The sequence below is a fragment of the Erpetoichthys calabaricus genome, chromosome 17 (genome assembly GCF_900747795.2).
Source record: "Erpetoichthys calabaricus chromosome 17, fErpCal1.3, whole genome shotgun sequence".
Classification (NCBI taxonomy): Eukaryota; Metazoa; Chordata; class Cladistia; order Polypteriformes; family Polypteridae; genus Erpetoichthys; species Erpetoichthys calabaricus.
The window spans coordinates 22,408,927-22,432,674 of record NC_041410.2 but is presented as its reverse complement, the minus strand read 5'-3'; the positions used below and the strand labels follow the sequence as shown (position 1 = coordinate 22,432,674).

Sequence of the window (23,748 nt, the reverse complement as noted above, 5' to 3'; positions counted from 1 at the left end):
CCATTCTGGAATAGCTGTGCCTCCTCCCAAACACTGGGTTGTGAAACAGATTCTTGGAACTGCACTTCACCCTCTGCATCCAGATTTAGGGTAGGCACATGAAGGTAGGAGTCCAACGCAGGCAGTGCAGTTTGCACTTCGGTAGCACCTGGCACCTCTGGGTCCCCTTCTTCCACCTCCTCTTTGATCACACATTTGCCCCACTCCCATGCGCTTTCGTCTTCCCGTTCCATCTTAACTTCCAGTGTTCCTGTTTGCACCATACTCTTGGACTTGAAAGCAGTACTGTCGGTCACCTTCATCGGAGCCAGTTCCATGACAGCAGTTTATTCATTTGGAAACTCTGCCTCCTAAAAATGTATTTAAAAAGTTATATGCATGCAGATCTCACTTTCTACAACACCAAATTAATTAAATCATGAATTACCAAAGTAAATCAATATACATTAAATTGTAGTGACTTTATACCTTTTTTTAAAAAAAATTATTTAATCATGGAATTCTAACATACATGAAAAGGCAATCCAATACATTGTGTTATTTGACTGGTTAGTAGCTAAGCTCTCATACATGTCTTGATTGTTTGTTCCAGACTCCCATGACCCTTTGGGTCATAAACGAAGTCCAAACGAAAATATAAATTGAAGATTTAATATCCTTTGTGATGATCTACTTCTGTCTCAGAACAAAAGAATGGGTTTCTCTGCAAATGAAGTTTTATCGTTGCTATTACACGCTAAAACCTTTTATTCACATTTGTTGAAGTAAGATATGGGCAAGAACCCCAAACCCCACCGGACACTACTGACTTAAACCCGATAGGAAGACTTGGCCAAATGCTTTGAAATCAGAAGTTGTCCTTACACTATGCCTGACCCCCTTTTTGTGAGCATTCTGATGCATATTTACTGCAATGGTTTGGTGTCCAGAGCAGTATACTGATTCGATGAAAAAATAAATAAATAAACCTGGAATAGAATGGTCCATGCCCTAATGTAGAAAAAGAACTCAAGATCATTGTTCTATTGAACAATAATAGGAACATTATTCCATTGGACTGCTGGAGTGTGTGTATGCACAGGGCAACTTATTTGCTTTCAGTAAACCAGTCCCAAGATATTCCTCTTCCAGGATCCAAGTTTTTAATCCCCATCCTCTCCACAGTGCTAGCAAATGAACGAACCCTGCACTGACTGATTTACTTCATTTCTCTTCTGATCAATTGTTTAGGATACGGCATAAAAATTACATGCATATTGTATGTTCTCCCCATATCTGCACGGGTTTCCTCTCCAGGTGCTCCAGTTTCCCCTCAACTGTCTAAAATATTCAGGTTTGGTGAATTGACAACACAAAATTTGCCCTGCTCACCCTGTGATGGACTGGTGCCCTTGTCCAGGGCTTGTTCCTGCCTTGCACCCTATGCTAGCTGGGGTTTGGCTCGGCTCACCTCAGTCTGGATTAAGCGGTTTAGAAAAATCCAAGATATTTAAATTACTCTTGGCATAATCAAGTGACGCTTACTGCTGCTAGATGGACTAAAATGAGCAACGCCAACTCTGTTAACACAGTATGTAAGAATAATAAAAAGTGTGAGTCAGTCTTGAACTCTTTGCTGCAGGGTAGCCTCCCTCTGCCTCTGCTCCTGTACCAAATCGCATCACATCTGAGTGGGATTTAGGACTCTGCCGTAAAACTTTCCACTCCAGGATATGCATTGTCTTTGTTTTCAGTACTGGGAGGTTACTTGTGGTGAAAGACAAGTATATGAGGTGAGACACAAAAATAACCGGACTGGGCTTGGAGCTTTCCTGGAAAACCATCTGGATGTTGGCTGGACGTGAATCATAGAACTATATCCCCTCCTGCACCGCCGATTGGCTAAGTATATCCTGTGACAACAATCGCTACACAAGTTGCCCTGATAATGTCGGGTGAAACAAAAAAATTAAAATAAAAATCGAGGAGCAAATCAACATCAAATTTCTCACAAAATTGTGCAAAACGGCCATAGACACTTATGAAATGATAAAAACAGTGTACAGTGATAACAGTTTGTCTTGCACACAAGTTTTTGAGTGGCACAAACGTTTCAAGACAAGAAAATGTGGAAAACGTTCAACACCCAGGTTGCCCACACTCGTCTCAAATGGATGAAAACATCAAAATGGTGAATCAGATTGTTCGAAATGATTGTCACCTAGGTGTTTGAGCTATCTCAGAGTTGGCTGGTATTGACAAAGAATCAGTGAGACGCATTTTGCACGAATGTATAGAATGCTGTAATTCGGCAATAAATATTTTTTTACCAATCCAGTTATTTTTGTGTCTCACCTCGTATTACAGCCATCAAAGATAAGAGAATTGAATAATCCAAGGTATCTGTTGTGATATTAAGAAGGAGAACAAACATTCTGTTAAAAATGGTCTGAAATAAAAGATAATGTTGCATCAGTCCAGTCTCTAAATGTAGCTTCTTCAAAAACTCAATGGCCTGTGCTTGCACGGTGTCATCTTATGTTAAATAGTATTAATATGTGGACCTATATTCATTTGTTTTTCTCTCTTGAGGTGTAGGAAGAAAGGTGCATTGCTTTTTTAGGGTATCCTGGGAATGCATGTACTACCATGTAAGACAAATTACAGATTTGGACAAATTTGTTGGTACCCCTCCATGAAAGAAAAAAAAAAATTATAAACTAAATTGTCTATGAAATCATTTGAAACTGACAAAAGTAATCGGCACCCATCATTATTTATTTCATATTTCATTCATCCATTTTCCAACCCGCTGAATCCGAACACAGGGTCACGGGGGTCTGCTGGAGCCAATCATTATATATATATATATATATATATATATATATATATATATATATATATATATATATGAGAGAGAGAGAGATAGAGAGATATAGATATCTCAGACTTTGCTTCTGTGTTTTCATTCAATGGAATATTTCCAAAATGGCATGTACATTGTTGGGACTCCTAACCTCACATTTTGTTGCACAGCCTTTAGAGGTAATCACTGCAAACAAGCGACACTTGGAACTCTCTATGAGACCTCTGAGCCTGTCCACAGGTAGTTTGGCCCACTCCTCATGAACAAACTGCTCCATACTGTATGTGTCCGGTTTTAAGGGGGCCTTCTCCAAACTGGATGTTTCTGTTCTTTCCATAGATGTTTTATGAGATTCAAATCACGGCTCCTAGGAGGCCACTTCAGAATAGTCCAATGTTTTATTCTTAGGTGCTGTTAGCTGTGTGTTTTGAATCATCCAACAGGTTAAACATACAGTACTCATGACCTGTAACGGACACAGAGCTTTCTGACACTGGGCAGTATGTTGCACTTCAGAATGTCTTGACAGTTAGCAGATTTCATTTTTCCCCGCACAGACTCAAGGCGTCTCATGCCAGATTTAGCGAAGCATCCCCAAAACATAACCAAGACTCCTCCATGTTTCATAGTAGGTATGGGGTTCTTTTCTTTGAAAGCTTCATTTTTGTTTTCATCTACAGACACAAAGTTGATGCGACTTGCCAACAAGCTCCAGTTTTGTCTCATCAGTCCAAAGGGCATTCTTCCAGAAGCATTGTGGCTTGTCAATATGTATTTCAGCAAATTCCAATCTGCCTCTTTTATGTTTTTTTCTTTCAACAGTGGAGTCCTTCTGAGTCTTCTTCCATTGTGCCAACTGTCATTCAAAAAGCAACAAAGAGTGCAATCAGACACTGATGGACCTTGCCCTTGGAGTTCAGTCTGTATCTCTTTGGATGTTGTCCTCAGCTTTCTGTCTATCGTTCTCTCTGTCCTTCTGCCCATCCTGTGGTCGATTTTCGTCTTGCAGCCACGTCCAGAATGGTTGGCTACAGTCCCACTAACCTTAAACATCTTAATATTTTCAACCACTGTCACAAGAACATCAAGCTACTTGGAGTATTCGAGCCTTTGCCTTTGCCATGCTAATTTATAAATTTTCTTGCTGATCTCCTGAGACAGCTCTCTCTTTTGCTTTCCCTGGTCCATATTCAGTGTGGGACACACAAGGACACCAACCAGCAGAGTTACGATTTTTCAGCATTTAAATTGGCCGAATGACTGATTGCATGATTGGAGACGTGTGTGACATAGAATAAAATCACTCTAATCCAATTATTTATGCTCTTTTCTAGGGGTACCAACAAATGTGTCCAGACCACTTTAGAATATTTTTGTAGAATAAGCAATACTGGCCCCCTTTCAACCCTTACCTGACATATCAAAGGCATGCAGGTATACACAGGACAACTGCGTTTCATGCCATCACTTTTCAGGGGGCATACAGCACTTTTTCAGTGGCCTGTAAGATACCAACAAATTTGGCCACATCTGTAAATGCTTTCACATCACACTGATCTTAATGTGTATTGCCTGGAGGCAGAGAACGTTCTGGAACACACAGATTACACTACAATCTTTTCAGTGTCAAATGCTACGAATATCACTTGAAATGAAGCAGACCAAGCAGTACAGATGTGCTGCCCAAATGTCAGAATTAATAAACCCATTCAAATTCATTGATTTAAAGCACTACACAACATTACCACACTAGATGCAAATCACAACACCGATTGCAGCAGGTTACGGTTTATTTTTTCTGTAGCTCAGATCCTATTCTGCATTTAGGATTACCAATAACACTAAAAGTTTCACATCAGCTTCTGCATCTGACTAACTGATGCTCACTGGTATCTATTTAAATGTTTTCTGAAGCAGTCATGATCCTTGCAACTTCTGATATACACATGCTCAGAATAGAAATAGATTTCTTTATTTAGCCTCAGGAGGAAGAGATAAGAATACTGACAGTGACAAACACAGGTCACAACACCACAAAAAAGCACAGCCTCCTGTCACGCCTTGACACCTTACCTCATTTAACAGTAACACGATTATTATAAGCTTCAGCCAGCTTTGTAAACATCCATCCATTACCGGCCCCTTTTCAAACAATTCAGGATCATGGGGGCTGACACTTTCTAGCAGCAACTAGTTTAACATTAACTCATTTACCACTTCAAGTACATTACACTAAAAACTGAGACTAAAGCTTGTGTGAAGCAGAGTTCCAGTTTAAAAATAGAATCTTAAACCTTCAGGAGTCACTGCAGTGTCAGGTAATAAGCTTTCTAAGCATATTAACTTTGCAATTTTATTTACTGCATTTTTATTTAGAGGAAATATCAGAAAAAAAACCATAGAACACAATATATAATATCAAACTCGGATCCTGAAGGGCAGCAGTGGGTGCAGGTTTTCATTCCAGCCACTTTCATCATTAATTAAAATGGCTGCTGCCAAAGGAACAAGCTTGGTTATTTACCATTACATTTACATTTACATCATTTAGCAGACGCTCTTATCCAGAGCGACTTACAACAGTATTTGTTAGTTTTTTCGCATACCCCTTGGGGTCATCATTTTAAATGGCTTGTTTTTGTGATTTAGAAACGGTGTTTCATTTAAAGAAAAAAGCAAAGTTTTGAGAAATATTGATCTTCGTTAGTCCTCAAAAGATTTTGCTTGTGCTTTCAGAAAAAAAAAGCAGTTTTGGAAATGTCTGGTTTTACAGAACAAGAGCAGTAAGAGGACACATAGTTAAATATTATGCTTCATTAACAGCAAGATTTGTCTTTTAATTAAGAAATTAGAAGAAACACAGCGGCCCTCCTGGAACTGAGTTTGAGACCCTGGAGTTGAGTAATTTAGTTATCTGTCACTTTGCAATAACAACTGAGAGGTCCGAGTCTTAAAAAGCAAGTCAAGTAAAATAAAAGGCACAAGACATTCACACTGTTAGCCGCAGAAATTGGTCATCCATTAATAAAGTGGCTGGAATGACCACCTGAAGCTGCTCTGTGGTCCTCCAGGATCAGAGTTTGACACCCCTGCTCTAAGCCATTGTTAAATAATAGTATTTGTAAATAGGCTCCCTATACCTAGGACTTATTTTAACAGAACCTCAATTTAATGTTTAATAATGAACTTTTACCATTTACATCTTTTGCTGGCTCTTTCATTATTTTTAAGGAATTGTTAAAATTCAAAGAACATTTATACAACATTCACTAATCCTGCAACTTGTACCATAATATAAATTCACAACATAAAATACTGTATGTAAAGCTTTCTCAATAATAATGACATCCAGAAACAAGTTTTAGATCGGCAATGTGAAATATTACAATAAGGTCTATATTAATTCTGAAATGGTATTTAAAACATACATTCATCCATCCTAAAACACATGATGGAAAGGACGCACAGGGAAGATAGAGGAAAACAAATTATGGGAAAACAATTGCGTCTGGTTTAATTTGAAAAGAAAAAAAAAAACTCACTTCTGCTACAGTCATGCGAACGAACGTGGACGCTGCTACCCTTTAAAAAAATTCGTCACTTTTGACCTAAAAAGACGGCTCCAGTGGAAAGTCCAGCACTACGAGAACAGCGCGCTCCGACACATTGAATTTAACGGACATCTGAAATTAAATGAAATGCGTCAATCTGCTGCTGAACGACATACTAAAACGTTAAAATAGTCTGAGCTCGCATGTCAAGACTTCTCTTTTAATATTCGAGCTTTACTCATTAAAGCACTATTTGTGGACCTTCACCAGTTGTGGCAAATTCACAAGCACCTGTGTAAACATCAACATGGAGCACACGCAACAAGGCAAGTGACCATAATTCTATTTGCGCTTGTTCACTTGAACACAGCGTTAAAAGCATCAGTACTCAGTGCGACCCCTTTACAAAGATTTAGGGTGTCTAAGGAGAGTTTACATTACAATTCACGGTGAGCTGCAAGGCTACGAAACTCTCGATTACAAAGCACTGCCTCCAGCTAACGCCAAAGAACACAACCCGATGAAGAATTCATGCATTTCTTTGTCATGAGACCCGCAGGTTTCCAAATAATAAAACAACCATATGAAGCCAGCCCTTTTCTCCAGCCTCCGTCCGTACGCCCCGGCCCTTTAGTGTTTAACAAGTCATTTGTGCCTTTGAATAATGAATATGTAAACTTTATAACAACTATTTAGTTGTCGTAAACAGGCACTGATTGTCATAATTATCTTATTGTCTGCCCTTTTTTTTTTTTTTTTTTTTTACCTCGTACGAGTTCTTCCATTCGGGTTACTTGTCGCTGGATAAAAACGAAATACAGCACAGACTTCTGGGAATTGTAGTCCTCTTTGCTGTCCACGAGCCGCACTCCCGTTTCATGATGCCTTTTTGCTGGAATAGGCATCAGGCGATAACGGAGGTGTCAATTAATATAGAGGTGTCCTGTCTTTATTTTAATTTGTAAATGTATTGTTCTCTGTATATTAGTAATATTTACTGAAAACTTATTTCACATTTTCGTGTTACGTTTAGTTGGCCTTGCCATTTTCTGTGTTTGTAATATGAAAATAAACTTTCCTTAACGTAATTTAACACCCACCGAAATCATACCTAACGTGTATCTGTCACTTTATTTAAAATAATGAATTACAGCGTTAACACTAAATAAGATGCTTAACATTGCCCATAAACGACATAAAGTTTATCATCACCTGCAAATAGTAATTTAATAAAATAATTTTCTTTCACCTACTTCTCATCATTCTAAAACCTAAGCCTACTTTAAAAAAGTGATTATTTCGTCTTTGAAAAATGAGGTACTTTTCTATTATCGTGACGCAAGGTTAAGATAAGGGAATGGGTGTGGGGTAAGGTAATCTAAGTACTATTTTAACATTAGGGACTTAATCAATTGGGGTTAAGATACCGGTAAGGGATGGGATAAGACATACAATAATTAACATAAGGGCCTTAAAAACAATGGGCTTAAGATAATAGAATGGGGAGGAACACAGTGGGGGTAGCGGCCCCACCGATTTGCGTCACAATAATAGTGTATCTTTATTCTTTGTTATTTCTCACATAAAGTCTCATATGGCTTAGATCTACAAGAAATCAGTTTGATGTTTCATATAAAAAAAGTAACATTCCTTGAACTAAATTTTTTTATAACAAAGATGCACCAGGATTCATATATATCATTAAGAGGGTATATACACAAAACTGAGAAGATAGTTTTTCTTACTGCACAAAAATGACCTTACCTAAAGATAAATCTGACATTCAAATTCATCTTTCCAAAGAAGAAAAAAAAAACCTTTTGAATTAGCAGCCTTTACACACCAGTGTAATGATTCTGGTCGGGTTCTTACCAAACAAAATAGAGAAAATATTCTATTATTCCAAAAGATCAAACCAAGTTACCAAGTTTGTGAAAATTCTAATAATTTTAATAATAATTATAATTTTTTGCATTTATATAGCGCTTTTCTCACTACTCAAAGCGCTCAGCAATTGCAGGTTAAGGGCCTTGCTTAAGGGCCCAACAGAGCAGAGTCCCTATTGGCATTTACGGGATTCGAACCGGCAACCTTCCGATTGCCAGTGCAGATCTCTAGCCTCAGAGCCACCACTCCGCCCAAGCACAAACATTCCTGTCAAGGGATGCAGAAATCCCATGCTTGACAGTGTTGGGTGGACTTGCGCATTTGCCCAAGGCTGATGTTACTTTTTAAATGCATCTGTACAAGGTAATCATATATTTCCACAACCCCTTAAAGGAATACTCCATCCAAAATTGATTGTTTCAATCTATTCTTTACCCCGTTGTAGTTTGATCTCATATTTTCTTGCAGAAGGGAGATAAAATCTCTGTAGGAAAAGGCACCTATGGGGACCAACACTGGACAAAAGCAAACAGTATCAAAAACGTCCATGAAAAATCTCATGTTACTTGTGTCACATATTCACGTGTCAAGTCATCCAGTTGTATGCTCACAACATTCCTAACAATTATTTTTAGTAAAATATTCTTTATATAAACCACTCCCCAAAAAATGTTCTTTTGAATGAAAATGGAATGCACTAGAATTAATGAAAGACCTCCTCCTCCCTCATACGCTGGTCAGGAGTTGAGCCGAGTGACAGCTTGTTTGATTAACATTGTGATTCAAGTGATATCAACATGGCACAGCAAGTACCGAGAGACGTCAATTAAAAGTTAAAGAAAAGCGATTGAAAACATCTTTGGGAAGAGAATATGCCTCAGACTTGTGCATATTTGAGACGCTATAAAAAGCAGAAGGTCAATTGACCCACCACGTAGTTTCACAGACTGCTGCTAAATAATCCTGAGGAATTCCAGTTGTAAACAGGAATATAAATTTAACAACAGGAGGTCTACAATTCAAATCCTCAGTTGTGTTTGACCGTGTTCCATTTTCATTCATAAGAATATTTTCAGGAGTTAGTTTACTTAACAATATTTTAGCAAAGATACATGTCAGTGTGAGCATATAAGTGGCAAAACCTAAGGATTATATGAAACATAAGAAAATTTATATTTTTTTCATGAACGTTTTTGATATTGTTTGCTGCTATCCAGCTTTGGTCATCATATATGCTTCTCCATTTTTCATGAAAGTATGAGATTAAAATATTTTCTCAGTCACTATAAACAAACTACATGGGCTAAGTGACATGAAATATTTTTGGGTGGATTATTCCTTTATGCATTAAATAAATAACAATTGAAATATGTGTGGTATTGACCTCACTACAAACTTGCCTATTGATTATACAGTATATTTACATCATCACATAAGGAAACCCAGATGTTTTGAGGTAAGGATGTTATACTCACTAATAATGCCACCAGAGACTGTTGAAATGTTGCAAGTTGATTAGCAAATGCAAATAAGAATTTCACTGCACTCTGTATAGCTGACAGTAATGAACCTAAAACCTACCATTTGAACTTCTGTGTCCCAGATACATCCTTTCCCTAAAAGACATAGTTTAATAAATGAAAGGCAGGTATTTTACAAAAATGAAGCCTAGTTCAAAAGGCACTATATAAATAAAATGTATTATTATTATCAATTCAGACAAAGAATTGATATCTAAACTAATACTAGTAGCCTACCTTTAAAGCAGGGGTGTCGAACTCCGGGCCTGGCAGTGACCAGTAGTCACTGCTAATTAAGTCCTTTTTCCCTTCATTTCAATAGCCCCGTTTCTAAGGAGTCAGTCCTCTGAATTGAATCCTTTCTTCATTAAATGGCAGCCAAACAGAAATGAGACGTGAAACGAGCTAACAGATGACCAGCTAAACTGGGATTTCAAACTCCAACCAATTTCACTCCAAACAGTCTCGTAATGAGAAGCTGATTCTTGCTGTTAATTAAGCCCGTTATTTAATTCAATGGCTTGCTGCTGCTCTCATTCTACAACAGCAGACATTTCCATATCTGTTGATTTTTCTGTTTTTTCTAAGAACACCGTCACAATGTTTTGGTGACCTGAGAGATCAACCTTACTGAGACCTTCACCTTTATTTATTTATTTTCAGATATTGTGTGATGGGCACAGGTGAGCTGGTCATATGGTGGCTTGTTTGATGTCTCATTATTGTTTGGCTACTAATTAAGGAAGAGACAATTAAGGGGCCTGAGTCAAGTTAATTAAAACTAAGGCAGAAGAAGTTAATTAGCAGTAAAAACGGCTCACTAATGAAGAAGATGATTAGAATGAAAACATGCAGCCACTGCGGCCCTCGAGGACTGGAGTTCGACACCTGTGCTTTAAAGCAACATACCACTAAACAGTATATCCATATTTTCAAATGATTACTTCTTACTAATGCTCTTCCAATCCTACTGACCCTTGGTGGGTGGGAGAAGGGGTACTTAAATATAGAGGTTAGATAAAGTTTATAATTGTAAAAATGTATGCTATACTGATCTATAATGTAAAAAGTAATGGAACATTCTTAAACCCTACTAATTCAATTCAGAGTTAAAGGGAAGCTAAGCCCATCCCAGCAGTATTTTCACAGGGCAGGAACCAGTCTTTGAATAGGCACCACCAAAGGCTCCTTTGATAAAAAGTTTATAGCACAATCACAACGGGGGCTACTATAGAACTTCCAACTAAGTTCACACACGCACCATGCGAACATACAAATTTAATGTAAGTTTAAGTTATATTAACACACTGATGTAAATTTAATAGTCTTATGATGCTCTTACCTTAAGGTGAGAGGGTAATGCAAATAAGGTTAGTAGGCGCCATCAAGCTACAGTACAATCAGCGGTAGAACTCGCCTTCATTTACAAGAAGCAGTAAATTTGTTTGCATTAGGAAATTGCACAGAATTATAAATTATTTTTTGTTACGATACAGAAGAGGCTTAAAAGGTTAACTTAGTATTTAAATCCACTTTGTTTAGGAAATTGATAAGGCCTAGGGCAAAGAAGCATTCCTATGTGCACATAAATACATCAGAAGGGGATTTTGCTTCATTGACTTTAATTGTACAATATGATATGGAATGGAATTTAAAAGATGGTTGTGACATTGAAGAAGTTAGGAGCTTTGTTATTTAAACTGTTTAAGAAAAATAAATAAATAAAACGTTTGTCTTACTGTTTTCCCATACATATTAGTACATAAATGTTCCTTTTACACCCAAGGCACTTGATAGCAAGTAACACTGCAATTTTATCACATCTGCTGCAATGTCGTGTTCCATGGGGTTTTGTTTGTTTGTTTGTTTGTTTGTTTTTAAACATCTCTGCAAGACAGAACTCAGTGGGATTCAAAGTTGCAATTTGATAGATGAGAAGTTTGTTGGACTAACGCCTGTCGCTTTAACTACAGTGCTCGAAAAAAAAAAAAAATAATGAAGGGAACACTTAATCATCACAGTCTAACATGAAGTCAGTGAAGCTCCTGGGATATAAATCTGTCCAGTTAGGAAGTATAAGCGATTGTAAATCAACTTCACCTGCTTCAGTGGAAATGAAAGTGATGACAGGTACAATGGAGAGGCAACAGCAAGGCCACCCCCAAAAGGGGAATGGTTTTGCAGCTGGTGGCCACAGACAATTGCTCTCTCCTTATCTTTCCTGACTAATACTTTTTTAGTTTTGCGTTTTGCTAGTGCCCTTGTCACTACTGGTAGCACAAGGTAGTACCTGCAGCCGTTTCAGGTAATTATGCTCTCCCAGGAAGGCACATCCACACATGGCGCTGCAAGAAGGTTTGCTGTGTCTCCCAGCACAGTTTCAAGAGCATGGAGGAGATACCAGGAGATGGGCCATTGCATGAGGAGAGCTGGACAGGGCCGTAGAAAGGCATCAATCCAGCAGTAGGACTGGTATCCGCTCGTTTCTGGAAGGAGGAACATTGCCAGAGCCCTACAAAATGACCTCCTTCTGACTACTGGTGTGCATGTTTCTGACCAAATTGTCAGAAACAAATGTGATGAGGGTGGCATGAGCGCCCAACATCCTCTTGTGGGACCTGTGCTCACAGCCCATCACTGTGCAGCTCGATTGGCATTTGCCAGAGAATACCACAATTGGCAGCTTCACCACTGGCACCCCATTTTCTTCACAGATGAGAACAGGTTCACAATGAGCACATGTGACAGACAAGAAAGAGTCTGGAGATGCTGTGGTGAACGTTATGCAGCCTGCAACATCCAGCATGACTGGTTTGGCGGTGGGGTCAGTGATGGTCTGGGGGGCATAGCCTTGGAGGGTTGCACATATCTCCATGTGTTAGGCAATGGTACCCTGACTGCTGTTAGGTACAGGAATTAAATCCTCGGAGCCATTGTCAGACCTTACACTGATGCAGTGAGCCCTGGGTTCCTCCCGGTGCAGAACAATTCCCGGCCTCACATGGCCACTGTATGCTGGCAATTCCTGGATAATGAAGGCATCGATGCTATTGACTGGCCTGCACATTCCCCAGACCTTAATCCAATTGAGTAGCACTGGGATGTTATGTATCGGTGCATCCAATGATTCCAAATAGCGCCACAGACTGTCCAGGAACTCACTGATGCAGGTCTGTGAGGACACCACCCACCGTCTCATCAAGAGCATGCCCAGATGTTGTCGGTAGTGCATACAGGCATGTGGGGGCCGTACACACTACTGAGTCACATTATGAGTTGCTGTGATGAAATTCACACAAGTTGGATCAGCCTGTGATTTCAATTTTTGACTCCGATTTTCTGTGTGATGTTGAATCAGCCCTCAATGGGTTGGTGAGTTTGGTTTCCATTGATCATTTATATAATTTTGTTCTCATCGAATTACACAATATTACTGAGTAAAGATTTTCCATTTGAATATTTTGTTCTTCAAGATCTGATGTGTGATTTAAGTGTTCCCTTATAATTTTTTGAGCAGTATACCAAGCCTATACTTCTTGGAAATCCATGTTTAACAAAAGGAACATCAATGCTCTAAAACGGCCAATTCACATTGCATCCATTAATTTATTTTTTATCGGTATTAAATCAGCCTAATTGGGGAAAAATAAACTCATTCTGTAACAGAAACAAACAAAACATATATATAAATAAAGTACAGACTAAAGCCTCTTGAAACTAAAATCCGCAACATGTAGAGGCACATATTGCAGTGTGTTGTGTCACTAGTCACTGTACACTGCCGAGTTTTATTTTTATGTAACTTTTATGTGGGTTGACCTGCTTTCCCTTTTTGAAAACTATTTGTTATGAAATTTTAAAAAGCAGTTTGAAAGCATGGAAATACAAAGGAAAACCCCACATTTCATACACCTCACATTGGACATTCTTTGACATGGTTCATACCGACAGAATGATGCTTCAGATTGGTCAAGCTGCTCTGGCCAGTGGTCTCTGCCATCATATCGCAGAGCCAGCTCAGGTAGAGGTTGCATGTTGCTTCCACCTTCTTGATCACATAAAGTTTCATCAGTGGGGTTCGCTGGTTCTTTCTTCTTATTTCTGCAGGTGATCAAACATTCTGATATGCACATTCTGAACGCCAAAAGGCTTAAGTCTGGCTTTATCTTACTTGCTTTACAGTCACGACAGTACTCAAGCCAAGCATTTACCACAACCAAATCAATAAAATGAAGCAGCAGCTGAGAAGTCCACTTCCTCCTCCTTGCTGGAATTCTGTATAAATTAATCAATGAATCATTTAGCCCTACACTTTTAGTGAACGTCTCCCATTCATGTGCAACACAAGGCTGTGGTAGGATCACACACTGTCTGCGGGATTTGTCCCACTGGTGCACCTTACACATTGGTTCTCCTGCCACATAGGTAGATAAAAAACATGCTTTTTGCCACTTCACCATGGCTATTTTCCCATCATGGCGTACCACTTCTTCCCTTGAGTCTTGACTTATTTCTGTCGTACTGTCCATTTCCACCCTTCCTGCAGTGTGGATTCCTTCTAGACACAAGCGATCCATTAACTCTATTGATGTAAAATTATCATCTAAAAAAATCAAGAAGCTCTCAGTCCTTGGTATCGTTTCCACTAGCCTCATCACCACTGAATCCGCAAGACTGAGTTCTCCTGATGTTTGAGTTGGACATACCTCAAAGTCCAATACCATCCCACTGGCACCAATGAGCAGAACACTGTCCAATCCATGTGTTTTTTCCATTGCTTGCTTCCTGCAGCGAACAAATCCAGAAATTGGGATAGTTCTCAGATATATGGTGCTATGCTTTTCACGTGGTAAATGGCGACAAGTCTGCCGAAGTCTCTCTAATACGGGCTGAACTGACGATAGTCTGTTAGCTTGTGTACCTTCAGCTTGCTTTCCAGTAACTTGTAGTGCATTTTCTAGTTCAACAAAGCGCTGAAAACTCATGGCATTGGCAATGATAGGGACTCTTGTTGACTCGTTCCAGTAGAGCTTCACTGAAGGAAACTGTGAAAATACAACAATCAAAATATTTTCCAGGAGCCCATAGAATACAACCAGAAAGAGTCAATTTATATGTTCTAATAAAACATTTATTTCAAGGATGAGCAATCCAGTCACAAATTACCATAAGTGATAAAATGTCTATAAAAATGTGCCAAATGATTTTTCAATATTTTGGCTCCTACTGTAAAATGTAACATTCTCTTGATGGCATCTGCTGGATGCAGATATATATTTCCTGTTCTGCCTTCTCATAGACTCAAGTTCTACCTGCCAATATTCACTTTCATCACCTTTATACCTTTTCCCATGTCCCTGCTCAGGGTGACAGACAACCCTAAGTGCTTATTGTCCCCGAGATGACACCACTGGTGTTAAACTCACAGCATTTATACTAAAAAAACGTCCCTTTCCTCAAATAGAGTAAAAGACAAACTAACTCCACTAGCTGAAAGGTCTATTCTCAGACAGGACAAGCAGCTGAGAGGGAGCGTCACGCTCAGAGAACAGCTAAGCAGAGACATCCCAGCACACTCTGCATTCACTTTGATTCAAAACTCAGCCTTGAACAGATAGTGTCTACAATCTGATAATTTCTTAAGTGTGTGTTTGTGTCTGTTCTCACTGTGCAATTTTCACTTTATTTTTACTTGCTTCAGTGCCTCACAAAAACAAATTGTTAAAATTTTTCAATTTTCTTTGTTTAAGGTGGATTAGTAGATTATTTTTAAGATCAGGTATACTAAAATTATTGTCTATGTTTGGACAAATGTGAGTGTGAATCAACTTTCTGATGGGATTCATCAACTCAAAACGCAGATCTCTAACTGCTGATGTCAACTTTGAGGTGCAGCTGCATTCAGTTCTGATATTTAGCCAACATTTCTCCAACTAAACACAAAAGATGTCAAATTTTGCATTCAAGTTTAAATGAACTGCTGCAAACGCTATGTTATTTTTTTAAATCACACTAGCTTCTCGTTTTTTGCAATGTCTGGTGAATTTCACTTCTTATTTGCCACATGTGTGGCTTCACTGGAAAATAAGGGGCCCATCTATGCTCTATATGAAGGTGGTAGAAAAAAAAATCTAATGGGTTACCTTTAGTGTGCCCATGGCAATGAACATTCCAATCAGGACAGCTACTTCTTCTGGCGTGGTGCTTTCATTGGAAGATAAAATATTCTGGTTTGTCCCCTGAGCTATCAGTTCCCACATGGAGCGATCAAGGTACTTGCTGAAGTACTGAAATGGCTCAAGTGGTGCTTCTTGAATGCAGTAACTGTCTGGATCTTCCCCAAAAAGAAGACTCTCTAAAGGCTGAAAGCTAAGAACACAGAAAATAGTAATTTACTTTGGCAATGTATTAACTATTTTTCATCCAGAGTGTTTTTATAAATATTCCATACTTATTACCATCAGTGTATTATATCTTTCTTTAGATTCAATTTAAAATTAAGTTTTTAAACAAGAACCATTTTTCAAACAGACTGCAATACTGTAAAAAAGTCACAAATCAGTTTGACAGTAGCACAAACAAACACTCCAGGGGAAACACAGTACTCCACGTCCACTACCCACCATTGAATGAAGAGATCACAAGCAGTCCGTGAGGTTCTCCAAACACCTCACATTCAGTAGTTCTAGACAGCTCTTTTAGCCACAACCACACTACAAATCCTATAATAACCCGCTTATTCTTCTAAAGCTCCCCAATATTCATTTTTTTAATGTAAACCAAGACTGTACTCTTGTTCAGGTCTGTACAAATAGATAATCAAGTTGTTACAATGTTATAGGTTATTAAAGAACTACAAAATAACCAAATAGTTACATAAACAAGCCAATTAAACAGTTTTTAAAGTGAAAACAAAACCTTCAAAGGTGATATAAAAAATAATTTTCACCTGTAACAGTTATCTTTTTTTTTGTTTTTTTTTTATTTTGGGCTGTTCACAAAGATGCTTGACATATGCATTATACAAAATATATTAACATTTCCGTAGCTGAATTTTCTGCTCTGCATCCGTACAAAATTTGCATGCAATTCCTTGTTAACTTTCTGTACTCATAATCGGACAGTTTCCATGTCTGTTTATGACTGCTGGCTTGATATGAACTAATCAATAAATACATCAGTTGCTACTGGTTTTTCCAGCAGCAGGCCAACGTTATTGAAAATATTTAAAGCCAACTATTTTAGACATATTTCTTGTTTAGCTTACATCTTATAATTCTCAAATATTCACGGTTTACTTTTAAGAAATAAGTTATTATGTACTGTACTTTTCAAATAATGTGCTTTAGTGATACTTCTACAGTGAGAGGTTCATTTTGCAGGTGTTACAATTACACTTGTCTTCTTTGAAATTTAAGCAATAACGACATTCTACAAATAAATCAAAAATACACTCACAAAAGCATTCTATTATCTTTGACACCGAGTGGGCCCCAGTGACTGGTGTCCTGTCCAGGGTTATTTGCTGTCCTGGTGGGATACTCTTCAGCAGCAAAATTATCAAAAATTGTATTAAGTGCATCTGACAATGTTGTGTTACGAATTGAGCTTAAGATTCCAATTTATTACTGTTTAAGTAATCACTCTCTGTCTTCTGAGCACTACAGCAAAATCTACCTCAAATCATGAATAGGCAGAGAGAATTGAAAGATGTAAAAAGACGTGTACCTTTATTATAAAGAATGAGTCATAAAGGCAACCTTAAAAGCAATTACAATTAAGAAGCAACAGGTCACCCACCTGGAAAACATCAAATTTCAATTAAAAAGTAGGATTAAGTGGCAGCCACTACCATAGACAAGTGGGCGCTTAAGGTCTAAAAATGTGGAAGTTTCTATTTAATGGAATTTGCACAATTATGGATCAATTCCATATAGTGCCATGCAGTTGATATTAATAAATTTCAATAGAGAGAAAGAGCTCTAAATGTACATTAAGGCAATAAAGAATGGGACTTGCCTCTCTGTACAGCCACGATTAACACAGTATCTAATCCTCACCCCTTCCTCTCTTGCCTGCTTGGTTTTACAGCTGTAGAAATTTATACAGCTACATCTGTCGATATCCTGGAAACTGCTTATGGTCAAACAACATGGAGCTAACAACTTAGAATGATGGGGAAACTATCAGTTACTGATTTTTTATTTCTTTTTGGACACCAATCTTCACCAAGTATGATGAAATTGTGTTTTAAAAAATACCAATAAAGATGAATAAAAACCAAATTCAATACATTAATTAAGAAGGAATCAGCATGAATGAGGGGACAGTAATAAACAGATTTTAGTGTTTAAAGGAACACAATTTGCTTGCTCAGAGACAAAAGCAAAGCATTGTCTAGTAGATTCTCTATACTCTAACCCAGTGTTTCTCAACCTTGACTGTCTTGTGACCCCGTTTTACATTTTCAAGTTTGAAAACACACAAGTTTTCTTCTCCCTTGATGGCACAAGCATGAATGTAAGAGCACTTGTTCTGCTTGGTGAAACCAGAATTAATGTAAGAGCGGGTAAAGGTTCCTGTCCGTGAAACATCCACAGTTATAAATGGGGATAAATATCACGCAATGCGGTCAGTCTCTTAATCAACCCTCTCATGCACCCAACGACTGCAGCCCATGACCCACCATCAGCAGCCACCATCCCCAGACATATGTCACAATACAGTGGTTGAGAAACACTGCTGTAATCTAAAGAATGTGAGGAAAAGCAAGAATCTTAAAATGTCAAACAGAAACCTACTTCTCTCGTTTCCAGAGCTGTATTCTGCCCTCCTGCAATTGCCTCTTAACATATGTATGTCCAAGAGGATCTTTACTTCCAGTGTCCTCTTCCTCCTCCTCTTCCTCCTCCTCCTCTCCTGGTTCACAGAGGAGGTCATTTGTATGGTATGCTGCAAAAATAGCTTCTTCATCCTCAAAATCAGAGCTTGGTAAATCAGATACTTCACTGTGAGAACTTTGAGCAATTAAGTCCAGGAACTTCTCAGAATGGTTTAATCTGAGTCTCTTCTTATAAACCCCTACAGTAAAAGCATTGCAAAAGAAACATAAATGTGAGTAAATACTGTATTTCTGTAATACAGCTGCACATAAAAAAGTGTAAACAAAAACAGAAGTGGAAAATTTTGTTACAGTATATTATTGGATTATTTTTCCATCATGATATATTATCTTTGTACTAATGGCAAATACCCGTTTATTTTATTTTTGTGCGACTTCATAATTCATAAAAATAATGCCTGTCATGGATACTTGCATAACACTAAGGCACTGCTTCTAAACTCCCATATATATATATATATATATATATATATATATAAATAAATATAAATAAATATGGGACAGCCCTGATGGAACTGGAGCTCCGTATTTCACTAGTCTAATAATAATTTAGGTTGAATATACACTCATTTACTTTGTTCAATTGACCAATACAAGAAATGCCTACTGACTTTTTTCCTCTGATTTTCTAAAATGTAACAATGAACAAAATTACAACTGTTGTTTACATTTAAATATTTCACCCAAGTCTCCTCCACCACCACCATGGACTTACACATGTGTACATCGAACTCGGGCTCCTGCTGTGCAGCATCATCATCTTCATTTTCAATCAGCTCATCTCTGGCATTCACCTTTTCTAAGATCCTGCCTTCCTCTCCAAGAGCCGAGCTTTCTCCTGTAAGTTCCATTGCCTGATCAACTTCCATTGGAGACTGGCAGTTTCCTGGTTGATCATGGGAGCATGCACCCACACTAAGCTGAAAACCACGCTGTGGCCACGTATGGCCAGGAGAAAGCTGCTGGCCCTGTGGAAATCCTGCTGCAACAGGGAAAGAATCACCACACTGCTGACACATCAGAGTAGCTCCATCATGGTCTGAACCAGATGCCACACCAGGATCAGAGTCTGCTCCAGAGTCTGCATCACCCCTAGGAGGTTGTAAGTGACATCGGTGATGCATGTGTCTCTCTTTGGTTCTCAAGTCTCTGAAGACAATGTGGCATTGTCCACAAAGGTAAGACATGTCAACAGCAACAGCTAAAAATAGAAAGAGACAGTAAAAAGGATCAACATAAAAATACTGTATGAGAAAGAGAAATTAAAGACTTCTTGACCAGATGCTTGGAATCTTTGTTAAGTAATCTCCTGACATGGAATGATATTGGAGCAAATAAGCATTTATAACCACAGCATAATTATATTAAAAAAACAACAAAAAGAGAATAAACGCTACCAAATAAATGTATAACCAGTATCTCAACGTGGATAATTACACTTTTGCTTGTTACAGAACTCCGTTCATAAAGGTGAAGTTGAGATGGGGAGTTACAGAACTGTGAAAGAGGAAGAGGGATATCCAGCATTTAGGACCAGCCCGTGATATTCATAATATAGTTTCCTGCAACTGTTAAACTGAATGATGCATTGGAAGGGCCAACAAAGGAGAGAAGGTTGATCAATTTAGGGGAAATATTAAATAGGTAAGTAAACATTTTTTTTTAATTATTACAAAAGTGCTGCGGTGGGCTGGTACCCCGTGATTTGTTTCCTGCCTTGTGCCCTGTGTTGGCTGGGATTGGCTCCAGCAGACTCCCCGTGACCCTGTACTTAGGATATAGCGGGTTGGATAATGGATCGATGGATGGATGGATTACAAAAGTGGCTATCAGATGGGGGGGGGTGTTCCTTTAGCTATGTTTAAAATACAGCTTAAAAATAACTCAATTCTGATTTTGGTAGGGTGGCATGGTGGCGCAGTGGGTAGCGCTGCTGCCTCGCAGTTGGGAGACCTGGGGACCTGGGTTCACTTCCCGGGTCCTCCCTGCGTGGAGTTTGCATGTTCTCCCCGTGTCTGCGTGGGTTTCCTCCGGGTGCTCCGGTTTCCTCCCACAGTCCAAAGACATGCAGGTTAGGTGGATTGGCGATTCTAAATTGGCCCTAGTGTGTTCTTGGTGTGTGGGTGGGTGTGTTTGTGTGTGTGTCCTGCGGTGGGTTGGCACCCTGCCCGGGATTGGTTCCTGCCTTGTGCCCTGTGTTGGCTGGGATTGGCTCCAGCAGACTCCCCGTGACCCTGTACTTAGGATATAGCGGGTTGGATAATGGATTGATGGATGGATGGATTACAAAAGTGGCTATCAGATTTGGGGGGGGGGGGGTCCTTTAGCTATGTTTAAAATACAGCTTAAAAATAACTCAATTCTGATTTTGGTACGAGTATGATTTTTCAATTAATTGTTCAAAGTAATTTTGCAAGCAATCCAAATCTGATATTAGTGTGTGCATATACAAATCCTGAATGTGCCCTGCATGGATAAAATGAATAAAAATTTGTCTTACAGATACAACATAATGCATCATCATGAACACTATGTGCAGGCAGCTGTTCAGCTTAATACACTTTTCAGCGAAGAATGTCTGTGAATTCACCATGATGGTAATGAGAAGAAACAAAAAACAAATAACTGGTTCTGTTGCTATTACTGATGTATCTATAAACAGGAAAATGTGGATATAAAAGAACTGGTGAGAGTAACATGCAAAGGGTTTTAAGGCAAAGCAGTGGTTTAACAATTTCAGAATGCGAAGGAGGGCATTGGATTACTTACTTTAGTAACTGTTTAGAAGAACTTCTTGGAAGTGTATGCAAAGTCTGTAGCAATTCAATTGTATTATTTGGAAACATTCACAACAAATGCTTACCAAGTCTACAACCTAGTTTCCCCCACTGCCCCATAAAAAAGTACTGTTGTCCATCTTTACTTTCAACGCAGATATGATTGAAGGTGTCATGAACAATTAGTTTAGGCAGGTACATTTCCAAACCATTCAAGTAATGTAGAACTGTATCATTTTTATCACCATATATTACAGTGGTCTAAATCTGATCTAAAAAGGATGCAATTCAATGTGTTTTTTTTTTTTTCAGTGTAAAGCCTTAGACAATAATACACTTCCAGTTGTGAGCCTCATCATGTGCCAGTCCAGGTCAAAAATCTTCGCACTGTCTGAACAATTCATTGCAATTCATTTGGGTTTAGAGCTCATTGAATCACAGCCAAATGTAGGTGTTACAGAGGATAGACAAGGTTTTTTGCCAAAAGTCCATTACCACAGATTGAAACAGAAGAAACATTTAAGGTGATGGAGGAAAAATATTCATCACTAAGCTTTCTTTCTAAATAAAGTTATTTTTTTCATCTCACTGAAGACTAAGAAATGATGAAAGCCATGAACTTATTTTGTTCCAACCCATGACAACATCACTGTTTAAAAACACAAACTGGGGGAAAAGCAGAAGTTCTCTCCTAAAACCTACAATCAGGTGAATCTTTTTCAGTATGCAAAGCATTATCTTTCTTTGCATATACAAAATGCTCCACTTTTCTCTTATATGGCACTTCAATATGGTTTCACTCTGTCATATAGCTAGCCAGAATTATGTCATCAGGAAACAAAGAAATACTCAACCCAAAAATAACATTTTTTAATATATATTACCATGTAGATATTAGTGGTGGCAGAGGAAAAAAAAAATCTCATATTTTGGTGGAGAAATTATTTATATTTGCAGTGCAGTGACCGCCTCTGGACAGCAGCAAATGACGTGAAACAAATCCATGGGAAAAACAAGAAAAAAATTCTCATATAACTTGTCTTGCAATCTACATTTATATGATGAAAACATGCAAAAATATGTGCATTTGATGTTAAAAAAATGAACAATTACTTTCTGAAAACTCTGTGCTGAAGATCAATAGGAAAGATGTCGTTCCTACAATAATGTGTGTTTGAAATGAAGGTCCACCACTCCCACTTATTTAGTGGTCAAGAATCTTGTCTTCAAAAAGTAATTTCTCCATGAAAACACGATTACATTTTTTGTAGTTCACCACTACAAACGACGTATATGGAGTAAGCGACTTTCACAAAAAATCTAATTTTTGAGGGGTGCATTCCTACACAGATTACTGTAGAAACGGAACACACATGAAATGCGTGTGTTCCAAATAACAATTTATTATTTCCACTCTAAAACTCCACTTCACTATCAGATAATCAATCAAGGCATGAGCTGGGAGAAGTTCGTGCACGTTCTAAGTTGGTGGGGGGATGGAATAGCCGGCTGCTTGCAGATTGTCTTTATCTGCACATTTAGAAGACAAAAGACGATGGCGGAGAGGTGCGAACACATTTAAGAAGCGATTTAAGGTGGGACAGATCTACAAGTTTTTTCGTAGGCTCTGGTAATTCTAGTGTCAAAGGACAGACTTAAGGCTATGTCGCATTCAGTCGTGTATTTCGTTTACATAATTTTATCAAGGCAGAGCCAGTCGTACTGCACTCCCATGACTTCCAGTCTTGTAGTCTGATATTCCCAGCAATTTAGTCCAATCAGTCTGCACCTCTCCCCAGCAACATCAACCAGGCTGAATTTTGCCTTAAGTCAGAGGGTTGAGCTCTGTGTGTACAAGAGTTGATGATGATAATAGTAAATCATATAACAATGTTTTGTATGGGTAATGAAAAGTTTTAATTAAAAAACAGATAAAAACGTGTTCTGCTACTATCCTGAACTGATGTTTTGCTCAAAGTAATACATATTAACTGTTGTAAACACTCTGTAAGAATTCCTACCATTGTATTCCGGGTTCACCCGGTTATCTTCTTGAAGGACTAGGTCTGTTGGATTTGCAGACTCTTGTTCGATCTCCCATCTGGATGCATCAGTTTCTTCTTCCATTGTTAGATGTCCCCCTCTATGTAGTACTTCACCCTAGTAGAACAGCATAGTCAGTAAATACAATTTCAGAAATACAGTATGCCTTGAAAAGATTTTTCACAAAACACAAGTACACTAAATCTGAAGCACACAAGCAACT

The 23,748-nt window shown here is 38.4% G+C and overlaps 1 protein-coding gene across 4 annotated transcripts in view; it reads right to left on the bottom strand.

Annotated features, from left to right (window-relative positions):
• Positions 1–167: 167 nt before the first annotated feature.
• Positions 168–23,748, bottom strand: part of LOC114667313 (uncharacterized) — a 48,375-nt gene continuing 24,794 nt past the window's right edge. For 2 of the 4 annotated variants that reach the window (XM_028822572.2, XM_028822573.2), the window contains exons 6-10: positions 23,504–23,642; positions 19,421–19,906; positions 18,605–18,884; positions 15,947–16,172; positions 11,670–14,848 (exon numbers count right to left, since the gene is read on the bottom strand). In XM_028822572.2, coding sequence (XP_028678405.2) covers positions 13,643–14,848; positions 15,947–16,172; positions 18,605–18,884; positions 19,421–19,906; positions 23,504–23,642 — 2,337 coding nt within the window. In that variant the 3' untranslated portion in view covers positions 11,670–13,642. Of the gene's footprint in view, positions 351–11,669; positions 14,849–15,946; positions 16,173–18,604; positions 18,885–19,420; positions 19,907–23,503; positions 23,643–23,748 lie in introns of those variants that run through there. The other 2 variants (XM_028822574.2, XM_051920491.1) reach the window with 2 other exon arrangements.